The 17,261-nt window shown below is 43.6% G+C and overlaps 1 protein-coding gene across 2 annotated transcripts; it reads left to right on the plus strand.

Moving 5' to 3' along the window:
* The first annotated feature begins 8,841 nt into the window (after nucleotides 1–8,841).
* On the plus strand, nucleotides 8,842–16,824 carry creb1b (cAMP responsive element binding protein 1b). Of its 2 annotated transcripts, none has more exons than XM_076031034.1 (8): nucleotides 8,842–9,062; nucleotides 10,925–11,032; nucleotides 11,179–11,325; nucleotides 11,433–11,533; nucleotides 12,201–12,358; nucleotides 12,551–12,736; nucleotides 12,851–13,004; nucleotides 13,160–16,824. In XM_076031034.1, the coding sequence occupies exons 2-8, from the start codon at nucleotides 10,928–10,930 to the stop codon at nucleotides 13,302–13,304; spliced, it is 996 nt and encodes a 331-aa protein (XP_075887149.1). In that variant the 5' UTR covers nucleotides 8,842–9,062; nucleotides 10,925–10,927; the 3' UTR covers nucleotides 13,305–16,824. The 2 variants fall into 2 exon arrangements, with proteins under 2 accessions (XP_075887149.1, XP_075887148.1); XM_076031033.1 differs by having other exon boundaries at nucleotides 8,846–9,062; nucleotides 10,928–11,032.
* The last annotated feature ends 437 nt before the right edge of the window (nucleotides 16,825–17,261 follow it).

The following is a 17,261-nucleotide window of genomic DNA, read 5'->3' on the forward strand; positions in this document are numbered from 1 at the left end:
GCCCATCATGTCATGCCTGATTAAATTGATTTTATTTCCTGAACAATATTTAGTGACATTTAACGAGTTCTGCAAATCTCACTGCCACATCAAAAGGTGCGAAATAACCTCACACTGGATTGTGTTTGTGTATCCCCTGTCTTCATGGGGGATCAGCAGCAGCCGTCAGATCAACATCAGCAGCAGCAGCAGCAGCAGCAGAGCCGCTGCAGATAGTTTTCACCCTCTGCGTGTTCATCTCTTTCCTGTTCTCTGTCCTCTGTGTTTCCGCAGGACACTCGGGTCCCCAGGTTGGTCAAAGGTGTGAGCAGAGCAGAGCGGGTCGCTGATGAGGTGGTCGATGCCCCAGCACAGCAAGTTCACACAGCAGTGAAGAAGAGGCAAAATTCCGGATCTCTTTCCTACTTTTTCTTCCTCCAGACACTGATTGGCTGCTTCTGGCTTTCTATCCTCCCAGAAATGTCTCCTATCACTCCGCTCCGCTTCATTTCCGCAGCACCACTCTTTATCAGGCGGAGACTATTTATACAACAGCTCCGCTCCTGAGCGCGACGGCTCCATCCCAAGGTTGCGAGTTGCCTGCTTGCGTCAAAAAAAAAAAAAAAAAAACCCACGGCGCTTCCAGGAACAAGAGCTTAGAGCTTGAGTAGAGGGGGGGGGCGGTGCACAGTTACTGTGAAGGTCACTCATCCACGTAAATAAGTCACTGTCCGTGGAGGTGCGCACTCGGCGGCGCACGGAGTTGATAACAAAAGAAGCACTGATCTGAGAGCAGGGGGAATCAGATAGGAACATGAATAAATCCATAAACTGGCCCGGAAATCTGAGACCAGAACATGATCGAGGTGTGTGTGTGTGTGTGTGTGTGTGTGTGTGTGTGTGTGTGTGTGTGTGTGTGTGTGTGTGTCTGCGTGCATGCGTGCGTGTGTGTGTTTGTGTCTTCATGCGTGCGTGTGTCTGTTCTTCAGTCTGAGCGCTCAACAAAATTTTTGTGGGGACCCAAAAATTTTCAGGTCAAAACAATGTCCTGTCAAATTTGCAGAGGTTACCCCACAATGTCCAAGACCTGGAAAAGTGTGTTGAGTTAGGTCATTCTCAGTACCGCCCCTTATTGTTTTTAACAGGGTGGAAACACAACAGGGGGAACCATCTTCTCCGTGTCACGTCATGTGGCGCAACACCGGGAACCAAATTCTGTACATCCCTTAACGAAACAAAGGCTGCATTTTTTTTTTTTATACTTGTGCAATGTACTGTGCAATTTACTGTTTTGAGTGGTCACTTTGTCTTAAGCCTGGAGGGTCATGTGACCCTTTAAACTGGCAGAAAGCATCCGAAGCAGACCCACTTTTTGATCCATCTCGTCTTGTTTGTCTTTGACTCCTTGCTTGATTTGCTCGCCTGGCTGCAGTCCCACTGATTCTATATATTTTGCTCCTCGTCTCTTTACCCCGAGCCAAGAGCCCTAAGAGGCGGGGTCGACGTCTCAGGTGGTGCTTCTCCCACCAACACCCCCGACACACTCCCGTGTGCTCTCATCTGTGCACCTCTGGTTTTGACCTTCACAATGGAACGTGTGTGTGTTTGTGTGTTTGGAGTGCGTTGTCTTGCCATTTTTTCTTGTTCTGCTGCTGCTGTAAAGGTGTGATTGAGCTGCTAATGGCTCTTGCCATTCTTTGGCGTGCTGTTCAAAAACACTCTGCTGTGCGGACCCCCCCACCGTCCCCGGCCCCTCCTCCTTTGCAAACTCAGCCGTAGTAAATTTGGAGGTCTCTGCTCTTGTCTTAAGGGTGAATGCTCACGGTTTTCTTTCCATTCCATTATATTCTTTCCTTCCGTTGCGGTGGCACAGGTAGCTTAGCAACACATGTGATATTTTATTAAAGATTTAATTTATTTTATTTAAAGAACTCCTGCATGCTAAATTGGACCTTTTCCTCCTCCAGCTCTTTCTCTGTTGCCTCCATGTGTTTCCTCCTTCGCCTGTCCCTTTGTGCAGCCCTTTACTCAAAGAGGTTTGGAACAGTTTTTCGTTGTCCGTCTTGTTTTTGTATTCCTAAATGCTGAGTATTATTAATAGTTAGTGACACTAAATATTTTGTATGTTATTTCACCGATGTTTTAAATGAAATCCAGTGCAAACTCTTTTTTATTTTCCAGCTACAGGTTCACTTTCAATTGAGTTCCAAATGATTTTCAATGACTTTCAAATGTCAAATAATATACGCCACATTTTGCCTCATACCGCAAATGACAGTATGACAGATTTACAATACTCCGGTAGGCTGACGATGATGCGATGAATCAAGTGTGGCAAGAAAATATTGCCCGCAGCATTACAGTCAGTGTTGTTGGGATTATTCCATAAGAGTAATGCAACTACTGATTACTGATTACGGTACTCCTTAATAAAGTAATCTAATTACTTCTTTACTTACTTTGTTTCATAAGTAATCAATTACTTATTACTTTAGTTAAAAAGATAAAGTAACAGTTGCTCAGTGCTTTTCAATTAACTTTATTCAAGTGCAAATTTTGTCCTCTGTCCTCTTAACACAAATACACAACGTTTGCTCTCTGAACACAAACTGCACATTTGACAGAACAAACTCACGTATAGCACTGGTGCCTTTTGCACAGCCCATACTGTTAAAATAATGAGAAGATTTTGGAAAAGTAACAAAATCGTTACTTGAGAATGTAATGATGATGTAATTACCAACTTCATCACAGTCATCTAGTTACATTACTCCGTAACTCAAAAAGTAGTTTAATTGGAGTAGTGGATTGCTTCGTAATAGATTACTCACCAACACTGATTTACAGCGTATACCAGGAACGCAGATAGTTAGTGTATCTCCACTGCGCATGCTTATTATTCTCCTCTTTCTTCTTGCTCTGCCCTTGATATTCCGGCAGGGATTCAGGGTCAAGGCAACGCAGCGCTCCCCTCTCTGCGGCCGGGAGCCATGGAAACGTGACGCTTCTGCCAGTTACGAGGCACGTGGACCGCAACGTAAAGCACAAACAGACCACGTGGGCTGAAAAACCAAACAGTGTATGTAACATGTGCGACAACAGACTCGGTTTGGAGGCTGAATATTGATGAGACTCGGCCAGAAAAACTCATCGGTGAATGATTATTCACTGGCGATTTATCACCTTCACAGACCCGACTTGTATTTTGTGGTTTGTTTGTTTTTTCCATCCGCCATCATTATGGGACTGATGGGTTTTTTCACTTACAAAATTAAAACGCAAAAAGATAGTGTGCTTTTTTTTCCAGGTCTCCAGCTAAGGGATCTGAGATGTCAACAGGAATTTGTCATAAGCGTGCAAATTACTGATGTGCATGTGCAGGCTGTGCATGAGGTCCCAGCCGCCGTTCACGCTCCTCCGCTGGCTCCATGAATAATGCAGAGCCCACATTTTCATACCACTTCCTCTTTCCCTCCCTCGCTCGCTCCCTCCATCCCCATGTCTCCTCCCCCTCCGCACCCAGCGCCTGTCCTCCTCCCTCCCCCACCCACCCACCCCGGTGTCGTGGTAAAAATAGAACTGCAGACCTGCGAGCTTTGGCTCTGGTGTTTACACCATCATGACCCACCCCGCCGCTCTCTCTCTCCTGACAGTGGGGTTATTACTCTCATTCATCTCGGAGCTGCTTTCTCTATCCTCCACGGGAGCCGGCGAGCAGAAACAAGATGAGGGGTTGTCGGGCCAGGCCGCGAGCACTGAGAAAAGTCCTCAGGTAGCATATAGATGCTTTATCTCCATATCTTTATTGCGCGTCTCATAAAAATAGCCCTGCCGAGGCCTCCGCCGCCCGCCTCCCACTCCTCCACCTCCTCCTCCTTCGCAACCTCATCCACCTCCTCCTCTGCTCGCTCTCGGGCTCTGCTTGAGGGAAATGAGAAACCGCTTCTCTCAGACATTAAAAGCAGGAGCTCGCGTTCACAGACGGAAGACGGAAAAGTAGACGGCGTCTTGTTTTTCTGCCGCGCGATGAGGCTTGATCATAGAGTTTCTTGTCGTGCACGAATGTAAATGCTGCAGCAGGAAGTGTGAAGAGGCTGCAGGGATGGACTCAAGACAACTAGAAGATACAAACTCCAGAAAAAAAAACAACCTACGTAAAGTTTCATTTTCTTTGCCGTCATGTAAATCTTTAGTTGAAGTTAAGTTTGATTTTCGAAACAAAAACTTTCCCGAAGGACCAACAATATGCATAATTGCAGCCAGTGCAGCCGTGGTGTTGGGCAGTGGCATGCTGGTAGGCAGAGCCGACCCACCTTACAGGTCCCACATGATGCTGAATTCACCTTATAAACGTTCGCTGACAACAATCTCCGGAATGTCATCTGAACTCCTGGGGAATGAGAAAAGTCAAAGCTTTGCTTTATTCGCTTTGTGAACTAAAGCACAGAGCACTTGTGATGTTACAAAGGATATTCACACATCCAGCCAGGTGTGGTGCCCCTTCGTTGAGACCTGGCTTGACAATTCGAAATATGTGGGAGGTCCAACTCAGCATTAGTTTTTTTTAGCAGGAAGCTAAAAACATCACTTAATTGACCAATGCCATGGCACTGGACTCTGGCATGAGAAATATGAGTCTGAAAATGGGCATCATATAGGACCTCACTTCAGAGCAGCTGCTTTTTTGCACCAAATGTTGCATCTCACAGGCCCTAATCTGGCAACTTTGCAAGTAAAAAAAAAAACACCACCGCCGTCTGCCTCTTTCATGTTATCAATAAGATAAAGCAGCTCTGGCACAGCTGGGGGCATCAGTCTGTTTAGTGAAAACTCACAGCAGGATCTTTGGGTGACAATTATAAGGACAAATTCCATCGCTAATGGCCCCCTCTTCCTCTTCGCATCTCCTCCGTTCCTCCTGTAAAGGTCACGGTGGAAACAAGGACAAGATGGATGGAGCTGGGAAGTCTCTCTGAACACTATCCAATGCTGCGAGTGTGGACTGTGTGTCGCCGCCGCACACACAAACAGTGTTTCGTCTATAGAATTTGCTTTAAGTAATATCATGGGCATTAAAGGAACAGCTCACCCGAAGTTGAAATCTTTACCCGTTTTTCACCCACCACTTTGTCAGCGGAGACGCTGATGACATTTCCTAATCCACATAACCAATGTGGAGTCTCATTGTTTGGCGGGACAGAATTTCACCCAGTTGCAAATACTAAGAAAGCCGTTGGCGTCTGTGTGCTGAAGCGATTTTTAAAGAAAGAAAAGAAAAGAAGGAGAAGAAGAAGAGGAAGAAAAAACACAACATGCCTACGTGCCAAATCATGCAAAAGACATATGACAACGCGAACAAAGCTGCTACAAGTGTTGTGACTGAGCTCTGTTTTCGGACCCTTTGTGAATATAAATCATACTTCAGACGGACTGTCACACCTTCCCTTTGACCATCTTCTGGTGCAGGATTTTCAAATTACCCCCTGGACATCCTGCTGTCTCCAAAGCTTTTTTTTTTGAGAGAGAGAGGGTTTTTTTCTTCTTTTTTTTTACTTTGACATTTGAATCGCGGCTCTTCTTTCTTCCTCAGACATATGTCTCCCTTTTTTCCCCTCTGTCACTTTTTCTTTTCATGCAAAACACCTTGGCCGCCGCAAAGGATTGTTGGAGAAATGCATTATTCAGCGTGGGAGATAAAGAGTCGTAAAGTGAAGGGGAATAGGAAAATAAGAGGTGGACGGCGCACGAGGGGGTCAGCGGAGACGGAGTGCGATATGAGAGGAGATAAAGGGGCAGAGAGATAAGGACGCGAGGGGAGGAACTGAGGGTTGGATGATACTGTAATGGGAGAGGAACTAAAGAGGGCGAGGAAAGGGAACAATGAAAAGGGACTGAAGTGGGGACTGGAAGACGGGAGGGACAAAAAAGAGAGAGAGAGAGAGAGAGAGAAAGAACATCAAACGCGGATGTGGAGAGACAGGAGGAGAGGAGCGGACGGACGGGTGAGGATTAAAAAAAGGGGGGGAGATGAAAAAGGACAAGAGAAAACAAGTATTAGGAGAGGAAACAAGTTGAAACGGGTGGGGGGCGGGGGAGGGGCGTAGCAGGGCTGAGATGAAGAAAGAAGAAAAGAGGGAGCAGGCGGAGGATGAGAAGCCTGTCGTTCTTTACCGGGGGGTTGGGTGGGGGGTGGGGGGGAGGCTCTTCATCCCTCTCTCCTCCAACTGAGCCTCCTTCCTCAAGGTCAGCCGCAGACACAAACACACACACACATGTGCGCGCGCCCGCGCAATGCGAGCAGGTTGGCAGACATGGCACACGAGCGAGCGCACGCCCGCAGCACACACACACACACACACGCGCGCACGCGCAGACGCACAAAGTCGAGCTCAAGTAGAAAAGCTGCCTTCTGCCTGCTTTTCTCTTTTTCTGTCTCTGAGTCTCTGTAGCGAGCAGCCAAGTCTCAGTCAACCATCTGGAGATAAAAACACCATTCTCTCCATGCATGCACACACACACACACACACACACACACACACACACGCAAACACTCTCTCTAACACACACATACAAGGACGCATTCACACACACACACACACACACACACACACACACACACACACACACACACTGTGTGTTTATGATAATAGACCAAATGCCTCTATTGATTCTTTCTGTGTGTGCGTGTGTGTGCGCGCGCGCACGTTGAGTCGGTTTTTATTTATACATGGTGAACACACTTCTGTCTCCCTCTCTTAAATTATTCCATCCCATCCTCTTTTGCGCGAGGAGCTCGCGCCTCGTCTCTCCCTCCACAAATTAATATTCGCCATCATTTTTCGGTAGGTTTTCTTTTTTTTCTTTTTTTTTCCGCGTGAGAGAAGTAAAATGTGAAATAAAAACCAGAAGGGTTTTTTGATGGAGGAGGTGGGAACAGTGCACAAGCATCTACAGTGAGACTCAGTCTTCAGATAAGACTTCCTACAATCTCAGGAATCAACCAGTTCTGAAAAACCATTTGAAACTCATCAGTGGATTGTGATTGTGGTTCAGATGCACATCTGAGGTGCATGTTACACGAATGAAAATCAAGATTGCTTAGATTTGCAACAACTCTGCAAACCACTTAGTGCAACAGTAACTTGATCGCTTTAATAACTGGACTAACTCAGATAAACGACATGCATCATGGTCGTGCATGTGAACTTCTACTTGTGAGTCTATGTCAGTGTGCATGCCTTAAAGAAATACATGCTAGGTTTAAAATCTGAAAGACCTTCTGCAAGTACGATAGCAGAGGCAGCCTCGGGCAGCTAGCGGGACATTTCACCTCTCCACGCTGCACCTTCATTATACACTATCTGCCAGTGAGAAAACTTGCTAAGTTCTCTGTTGCCAAATTGGCGTTATCTCATCCTCACTTAAACAGTCACATTTAAAAAATAATTTTTTTTTTTTTTTACTTTTGAATTAGGTCCATTTTTGTGCTTTTTATGTCGAAATATTAGCAGAAGCAGTCATTTAAATATTATAAATGTGAACGAGGACCGTGAAAAGCCAGAAAACATTTGAAAAGCAGCCATTGTGAAAGCTTAAATGGGACGTGAAGAACAAGCTTCCTCCTGACTCCTCAATAATTCCCCTCCTCTCCTGTTAAGGTCCAAATTGCCTTCCCTCTCTCCCTCCCCTTCTCCTCCTGCGCTGCTTTTTTTTTTTTTCTTTCTTTTTTTTTCATATAACTTGCAGAAAATTCAATGCCGTTCATTACCCAGGCTTGGTCAATACCCCTCAACAATGTGTTTGGTGTCACAATAAAAATGGTGATTTTTCTTTTTCTTTTTCTTTTTTATGGTGCGCAACAGTAAAATGCTATTAAACAGATAAAACACTGACAACGAGCATCGGGAGGATTGTAAAAGGAATTGCCTTGATAAACTCCACATATCTACACGATGACACCAGCAGCTCTCTTCTGTCTGTGTCACTGGGGAGGAAGAGGAGGAAGAGTTGGGGGTGGGGGGGGTGGGGGGGAGGTGGAGGCTGAGAGCACATGGTCAGAGAATTTGCGCAGCTCTGCAGCGCCACCATCTGGGAGGAAAGGGGAGGGCGGATTGGAAAGCGGGGTCGATGAGGGCGAAAGGGGGGCGTGTTGGGTCTTGTCGAGAAATATTTACACGTCCCAGTTTAAGAAATATATACTATTCTGTGCCCTGCTGCATTTTTGTGTAGCAGAACATTTTCGATAATATTTACTTTTAAGCTTTGAAAGTTATGTTTTTATATAAACTGTTTTTTATTGTGGCCTTTTTTCTTTTCTTTTCTTTTTTTTTTTTTTCTTGTAAAGGCTTTTCGGTTTTGGTGCATTTTCATTTTTCCGTGTCATGGAGTTCGCCCTAACGTCACTTAGTCCTCACAATTATTCTACAGCCAAGTTTTATAGCGTCATTAGTTTGATTGGCTCTTTGCTACGCAGAGCCGAGCTGCGGGCACTTACAAGGTCCTCTGCTGCCCCCTAGTGGTTAGCAGGAGTGCTAACCACTTGCTAGTCACTAAATAATTAATACAGGTGAAAAAAGACGTGGTGGGAAAATATGTGCAGTATGTGATGGTGACGTCACGAGGTGGCCAGTATATGCTGAGATTATGTACTTGTAGTTGACCCATGTCACCGTAACAAAATCAAGTTGCTTTAGGACAACATAATGTAAACGTAAAAATAAGCCACCATCAAATTAACAATTGCAGGCACAGTTTCTCGCTTTTGACCTAGATTTATTGTTGTTATACAATTAATACACTTTAAAATATGAACTATTGACGTTTTATCCTCCCAAAAAAGTAACTCCTCGCAGTGAAACGGCCGTCGTTACGCTCCGTCTCCCCTCGGCATTTTCCGCCCGTCTCCGCTGCCGAATCGGTCGTTTCCGCCTGGTGTCGCCATCTGCTTTCTCGTCCCTCTCCAATCTCCGTGTTGTTGTTCCCGGTGACGCGGCGGAGGTGTAGCCTGACGCGGGCTCTTACGTGTCGGCCAGAATAAAAGTGGAGCTGCGGAGGCCTGGGAGTGACGAAGGGAGTCAGTATCGGTAAGGACGTGGCCGTGTCCGGGGCTCGGAGTGACGGCGCGATGCCGCGCAAAGTGTCGGTCTGGTCGGGTTCGGCCCGAAGGAAACAAAGAGATCATGGCGCCGCGGTGTGTTTGTTGCAGGATGGAGGGAGGGGAGGCTGCGGCTGTTTTAGTGGGGAATGTGTAGCCCCATGCCAAGTGAGCGCCGTGTCTGCGTCTCTCTGTGTGTGTGCATGTGACACCCAACTGATAAGAGGGACAGTTTGGCTGCCGGGTCACGAGAAAGTGGGATGACACTCATTCATTGTCGTGACTCTTGTTCGTGCCGCCGTGACGGACCGAAAACACAACATGCGCGCAACATTTGCGCGGTTTTCTCTCACACTAAACGCGACTCGCTGGTGTGATTCAGCTTTCACCCAAATGAAACAGGTTGCCACGAGCTAATACGGCATTACCCCCCCGATCTCCATTGATAAATATCTCTGTTTCATTGCGTAACAATCCAGACTAGTTGGAACTCGGTCACAGCAGGCCGCCCTCACTTTCACGTCGAAAAACAACCATTCGGGCCTGAAGATAGAACTCGTATGTCGTTCTATTATGTGCGTTCACATGTGTTTCTCCTCATTATGTTCATTTTTGTTCGGTTTCCTCTCGTCTCTTTACGCGCTGCGTCGAGGGAGGGCGGGGGGTGGGGGGGCGTTGCCTGGCCATGTGGCTCCGCTGTCACACACGCAGACACACGCACGGAGCATCCGAGTGATTTTTGAAAAGCAGAGGGAGAAATGTGTAAAGCCAATCATGCGGCGGAGAGACGCTACGCACGGTGTGAGATCACAGTGCGCGCTGGCGGACGGAGACGACGGAGATCGCGTCCCTCTCATTACGTTCGTCTCCAGCGCTGCTGTCAACCCGGGCGCGCCCAGAACACGCCACGAGCCAGACCGGGATGCCAGTTCAACCTGCCTAGTGTGACCCGAAATTCTGCAGGACCTAAAGAAACACTATTTAAATCAGATTACCCCCTAATTAATCAAAAAATGAAATGTTGTGCCGTGGATTGTCAGGGTTCCTCATCCCCTCTTACAAGTGGGTTTATTGGTCATTACAAACACTGGTGTTGCATAACTCATTGCATAAATTGTGAAACTTGCCCAGATCACAACAAACCTTTGTGTTGCCCATTAAAGCCTCAACGAGAAGCCCATTTGAAATGCAGGGATTCAGGAAATGTTGGATCACAGTCATCAAGTGAAAAGATTGATTGGATCAGATTTCATCCAATATATTTATTCCTTCCCCAAAGCACTTTTTGTTGTATTTCCGTGACCATTTGTGTATCTACTATTGTCAGATTATTATGTTGTTGCCATACTTATCAAACCACTGCTGCAGAAAATATAAGTACACCACTCTACCTACCCACCTTGACAACACTCTTTTTATATATATATATCATTTGAACAGTATGACCTGTTTTGTTAAAAAAAAAAAAAAAAAAAGGTTAGGTAAACTTATTTTTGCTATTTCTTAAGTATCTTAATTCTGTTTCTTTTCATTTGCACCAATTAAAACTTTTATACGAATTTTAGGAAAAATATTGTATACATTTTGCGCTACAGTAATATACTGTATTTTTATAAAAGCAGGCAGTGGTTATTTCTTCATATTGAACAATTTATTGAAATGAAAGCAATCACCTTGTAAGGAAACAGCACTACAACAACACACATTTAGAACTTCAGAGATGCTCAAACTAAGTTCATCTGTCAAGGCTGTAGCTTTAAGTTTTTGTAAGTTGTGTAAATGTCCATAAAACATAACAGGGTCCACAATAAAATTAGTTTTTAACAGGCTCTCTTTCCGTCCATACCTGAGCAGATGAAGATGGAGTCAGCAGTAGAGGCCCAGCAGGGGGTGGAGACTGCTGTGAACGAGACGGAGAGCCAGCAGATCACCCAGGCACAGATCGCCACTCTGGCACAGGTAACAGTTAACAACAGTCAACAGCAGAAAGTTAACATTGGGAAAAGAAAAAAAAAAGCTGTTTGGTGGATGTTACAAAACATCTTTGAAAAGACAAGCAAGCGTTTGTGTTGCAAGGCATCATGGGGAATCTCTTGTGGCCATAGGTGACACTGGCAACAGGTCACGCCTCAGCCACGGGTCCCACAGTAACGCTAGTGCAGCTCCCCAACGGGCAGACGGTGCAGGTCCACGGCGTCATCCAGGCCGCGCAGCCGTCTGTTATTCAGTCGCCACAGGTCCAGACCGTGCAGGTAGAGACACACAAACGCACTCACACACTTGCTGCAGTTGTAAGGCGGGGAAGGAAACGAAGACGGACAGGCAGGCCGAGCCAATACCCAACTGCTTTTTGTTCCAGATCTCCACCATTGCAGAAAGCGAGGACTCCCAGGAGTCCGTTGACAGTGTGACTGACTCTCAGAAGCGCAGGGAAATTCTGTCCCGGCGCCCCTCATACAGGTAACTGTCTGTCTGTCTGTGTGTCCGTGTGTGCAACTCTATCAGCATCCCATATTTTGGACATTGAGATGCAAGAAGTCAATTTTTCCATTTTATTTAATTGTTGGAAAATCATTTTATGGACTGTTTTCCTGTTTCCCTGAGCTGCTACATTGATGGCTCATTGCACAGTGGTTCACAGCATAACCACAGGAATTGCAGTAGTTTCCGTAGTTTTTATATATATATATATGTTTTTTTTATATTATATATATATATATATATATATATATATATATATATATATATATATATATATATATACATATATATGTATATATATATATATATATATATATATATATATATGTATATGTACATACATACGGTATAATAAACACGCCTTACCTCATTTCACTAACCCAACAGCAGATCCTGTTAGTCTTGTCAGCTTATTGTGTATTTATGTAGACTTGTATATATTTTTTATATTTAGGTATATGTTGCACATGTTAATGTATACTTTTATATACATTATATTTTTTTATATAACGTATACTTGCATATATACTTTTCTTTATTCCACCACCGAGTCAAGTTCCCTGTTTGTCATGCAAAAACTTGGCCAATCAAGCTGATTGTGATTCTGATCTCATGGGTAATTCTTCACATTTTTCCCCCCTGACAGAAAAATCCTTAATGACCTTTCGTCCGACGCGCCGGCTGTACCTCGGATCGAGGAGGAGAGAGCTGAGGAGGATTCATCGGCCGCCGCTGCAGCGGCGCCTGCAATCACCACCGTCACCGTGCCCACGCCCATCTACCAGACCAGCAGCGGCCAATACAGTGGGTTCTCGCCGGCTGTAGTGACAAAGTTCAGCCTATTAAGACGCGACGGCTCGTGTCTCGTCCGCTGATAGCGATCGGCAGGACGGACTCGGTGTCGTGTTTATTCTCACCCTTCACGATTCGATAAGCCGTCCTCCTCGGTCCCCCCCCCCCCCCACTCAGCGTCTGTCCCTTTCTCCAATCACGCAGTCGCAATCACACAGGGTGGCGCCATTCAGCTGGCCAACAACGGTACAGATGGCATGCAGGGCCTTCAAACGCTGACCATGGCCAACGCGGCAGCTGCCGCCCAGCCTGGCGCCACTATCCTGCAGTATGCACAGACCAGCGACGGGCAGCAGATACTGGTACCCAGTAACCAGGTGGTGGTCCAAGGTGAGCGTTTTAGGGATCATCGCACCTCCGTTAGGATGCACCACCTGCAAGTGTCTCCAGCGTTGCAGATAAGCGTTTGGGTTTATTTTTAACATCCGCCCTCAAACTGTCCAGCTGCCTCCGGCGACGTTCAGGCCTACCAGATCCGAACCGCACCCACAAGCACCATCGCCTCCGGCGTGGTCATGGCTTCGTCTCCCGCCCTCCCAACCCAAGGTGCTACCGAGGAGGTCACTCGCAAACGGGAAGTCCGCCTCATGAAGAACAGGTACGCCTTGGCGCCGCTCGCGTGCAGTCGAAAAAACTTCTAGGACTTTAAAACTTGACTGACTTTAAAAACAATTGCGACCGGCGGATGTTAAACCAAAAGGTTCCAAATCCTCTGCAGGCTAAATATTTGACGGTGTGCTGTCTGTCATGCAGGGAAGCAGCTCGAGAATGCCGCAGGAAGAAGAAGGAGTACGTCAAGTGTTTGGAGAATCGAGTCGCCGTCCTGGAGAACCAAAACAAGACGCTAATTGAGGAACTCAAAGCCCTTAAAGACCTTTACTGCCATAAATCTGAATAGTTCCCACCCCGAATGGTGAGCTGGGTAACGTAGCATTTCGGTTCATTTTCCAATACATCGACTGTTCAATTCTGCCTGTCTGGCATTCCGGTTTGCGCACAACTGGCTCTTTACAATCAAGTCGCCCTGGCCTGACTTTGCTTACACTGGCGTCTCTATGGCAGGCTTTTACTATGACACATTTAAAAATAAAAAAAATACAATCTATTTAATATCAGTACACTAAAAAAAACTTTCACTATGACATATTTAAAAAACAGTATATTTAGTATCACTATTAAAACATCTCCATGCTCTGAAATGCTTTCCTTTAAGAACAGTGAGGAAGATCTGGCTTGTTGATGGACGTTTTATCAGCCTCATATCAGTTTGACCTCATTTCTCTAGTCAGGTGATGTGTTTATTACATTAGCAATAATTCACAGAGTTCCAAGATGGCTGTTTCATAGTAGATCAGAAATATAATTCAAGTATTCTGATGTGAAATTTTTATGGAAAACTGCCAAATACAAAGCAACTCTTAATGTTCTGTTATGTTATGTAGTTGCAAGATGTTACAGTAAGTTTGGCCTTTAAAAAAAAAAGAGTTTCTCCAGAAACACAATCTAGCCACATGGTATATATTTACACACTAATGTCATCTGTTTGTTAGTATGTTCCCATTGAACTCCAAAATGGTTTGTTTACCTCTCAAGACTTTTTAAGACGAGGTCACATAGTTGCAGTCGGTGTGAATTAAGTTTTAATCAGAATGCAGAATCGACAACCTAGTGGGAAATTATTATTTTGGTCCTTTAATAGATGCTAACAACTGCCAAAGCAAAATTCACAGGACTAGAACTTTCCAACAAATTTGCTCGCCTGTCGGTGAACTCCTAAGTAATGAAAAGGCGTCTGGATTTTAAATATGCTGTTTTCAGGAGAATATAAAGTTTTTTGGTTTTTTTTTTATTGTTTTTGTTTGTTTGTTTGTTTTTGTTTTTGAATAATAACACATACTAGTCAGCTCCACTGGAGTCAGAGATGAAAAAACATTTGAAAATGCAAACAACCTGGGGCTTTTAAAGATTCTGAGCCACACCTTAAGTAGACATAGCGATCTAAAACTGTAAAAGTATATTTTTAAAAGGTTGTATTTTATCCAACACTCCAATACTTTTTCACAATGTGCTAAAAAACGTAAACCCTCGTTCCAAGTCAAGTATCCAAGTGAAGAGAGTGAGTCTCGACAATGCACAGATGTTGGAAAAACAGCCTCGAACTCCCTCATTGTCACGCTGAAGTAACTTTTCAGGCAAAGCACAATTCACACGCACACGTCTGTGTGTGTGTGTGTGGACAAAACGAAAAAAAAGGCAGGTTGTGAGAAAGCTCACATTTGTACGAGGCAACCAGACTTTACTTTCCTTGTCGTGTTTCCATGTCAGTTTGAGCGACATTTCTTGTTTCAGTGTTCTACAATATCGTGGATGTTTTTGTAGTCTGTAAAATAATATAAATTCCAGAGCCATTTTTTAACGCGTGCCCACGGCTGGATTCTTTGTCAAATCTACAGAAGCGGCGGGCGACCATTAAACCTGTGTTATACAATAATACCAATACCAATAATAATATCTACACATCTAGGTGTGTGTGTTTTATGGAAAGGAAAAAAATCCTTTTTGTGGGATGTTTTGTCGTTTTTTTGACAAGATACACGTACGTATTTGTCTGTCTATTTTTTTATATTACTGTACATAAACTCTAAAGCATGTGTAGACATTGTGTATATCTGTTTATTTGATATGAAAAATAACGTTATGGCTCGATCGAAATCGACTTTACATACTTGTACCATGCATCGATGTATAATAGAGATACAGTGTATGTGTGTTGGTGTTTTCCACCGGGCCTCCCACCGTCATGGCAGCTAAGTGTAAGAGGAAAAAGGCCTTTGCTGGAGATGTTTTACGATATTTTTGGGTGGCTGCTCTCTGTTTTAGGATCGATAAGTGTTTGTAGAAAAAAAAAGAAAGCTTCTTAGAGCAGTTGGAATGTGTAACATTTCATTTGACCATTCACAGAACCTTTTTAAAGTCAACATTTTTTTAAAAAAGAAAATTGATCATAGTTTTGTTTTGTTGTTGTTGTTGTTTTTTTTTTTATTGTATTTCAGAGTTAAATCAGTGAAAGCAGAATTACTGTTCACCGAAGCCTTTTGTGTGTATTTGATTGTAATTCTTACCATTTATCCCCTTGATTTAAAACAGTTACCATGGCCTTCATTACAAACTGAAGTAAGAAAATAATTGTGATCATCTCAAAACAACTTATTCAGTTTCTGCAATTGTGTTCTATAACTCACCTTTTGCCATTATCCCTATAGTGGTATGAGTAGCTACGTTGTCTTTATTTATCAGTGCCTGTTGCTCAGTGAACAAAATTGCTTAATTCACCATGCTATGAAGTAACCATATACAATCATTATGTTACATTATTGTTTCATAGCTTAGTGAATGTGCAGGCAGTGAAAATTAACTGGACTGTATTTATTCATATGATTACACTGATTATGGAAATGGACAAATTTGCCAAAATGTTGAACTTTCCCTTTAAAGGTCCAGAAACCAGTTTGTGGACATTGAGTCAACATCTCTTTTCCCCCCAAAAGAAAACTAATTTGGGGGAATGCACTCATTTTCAGTTGAGAAAGAGCGTTGTTGAAATTATTTTTTCTTATTTTTTTAACAAAGATGTTCATGGTCAAGCTGTCTTTTTTGTATGTGTATAACTATTCTACAATGTTCAGTCTATAATCCAGATTCAGGGCTGACGAAAAGCATGGAGCCCTTTATACATGGAATAATTTAAAAGAATGACATGCAACCTGATTCTGTCATTGTGCATGTTTATGTTTCTGTCACATTCCTCTGGCAGCATATGATGGAGTGTAACATGCAGAGACCTATCACACTTTTTTTTGTTATTTTTGCTTTGCAGTACTCCCTAAGATGTTTACTTAAATTTGACTAAAAACTGATTATTTTTTTGACATGCCTATTATAAAGATTATTTATTGTAGAGCAGCATAACATTGTCTATCTGAACAGAGTTTATGAATAAGAACGTTATCAGTGCCACAAGCTGAGGGATGTGTACTCGTGCCATCAGATACCTGAGATTAATCTTGAGCATATTGGAAAGAAATCAGTTCCACCTCATGTAATTCACTCATCCAGTGTTGGTGTCCGGCTCATGCATGCATGAAACAGAAGTGTGTATAAATATAATTTCTACAACTGTAACATTTTTCTAACTTTTACTGTAAACTGTTTTTAATCATGGCACTTTTACAAGCAAGCAGCTAAGAATACTTTTGGAGACTCTTCGGGGCAAAATGCATTGCATTACAGGCTGTTTGGCGACCGTTTCACATTGTAAAACAATACCAGCTCATTATTTGAAAGTGCTGTTTCTCTGACATTACATCACTCTTTTGTAAAACACTTGTAATGTTGCAATAAACTGCTCTTGAATATCACGTGCATTGGCTTTTATTAATGCTGATGTGGAAAATGGTGATGATTTTCAAAATCATCACCTAGTTTTAATTAATATTACAGGGGTATTCCATTCATACAGTCTTCTATGAAATTATTTTTGACTGTTATTTTAACGGATAAAGTGCAACGACTTGGTATAACATTTCATTAAAGTAGTGTGTTTAAGCTACATTAAGTAGCAACATGGTAGAAAGAAATTAGTATGTTGTACTTACGGTCACCATGAGTCGAAATTATTGAGTCACTGTTTACCCAAAGTCTTGACACAGAATGACTTACAGCTGTTGAAGGCAAATAATGATAAGATAGAGGACGAGATCGCGTTTTTCCTGCGTGACATCTGTTTAAATCGTCTCCAATGACAGCTCTATTAGCCAATGAGCGGCTATGCCTCTCTCTGTTTCTTTTACTTCTT

This window comes from Nelusetta ayraudi, unplaced genomic scaffold, assembly GCF_046127955.1.
Source record: "Nelusetta ayraudi isolate G7.1 ecotype Tasmania unplaced genomic scaffold, CSIRO-AGI_Nayr_v1 ptg000031l, whole genome shotgun sequence".
Classification (NCBI taxonomy): domain Eukaryota; kingdom Metazoa; phylum Chordata; class Actinopteri; order Tetraodontiformes; family Monacanthidae; genus Nelusetta; species Nelusetta ayraudi.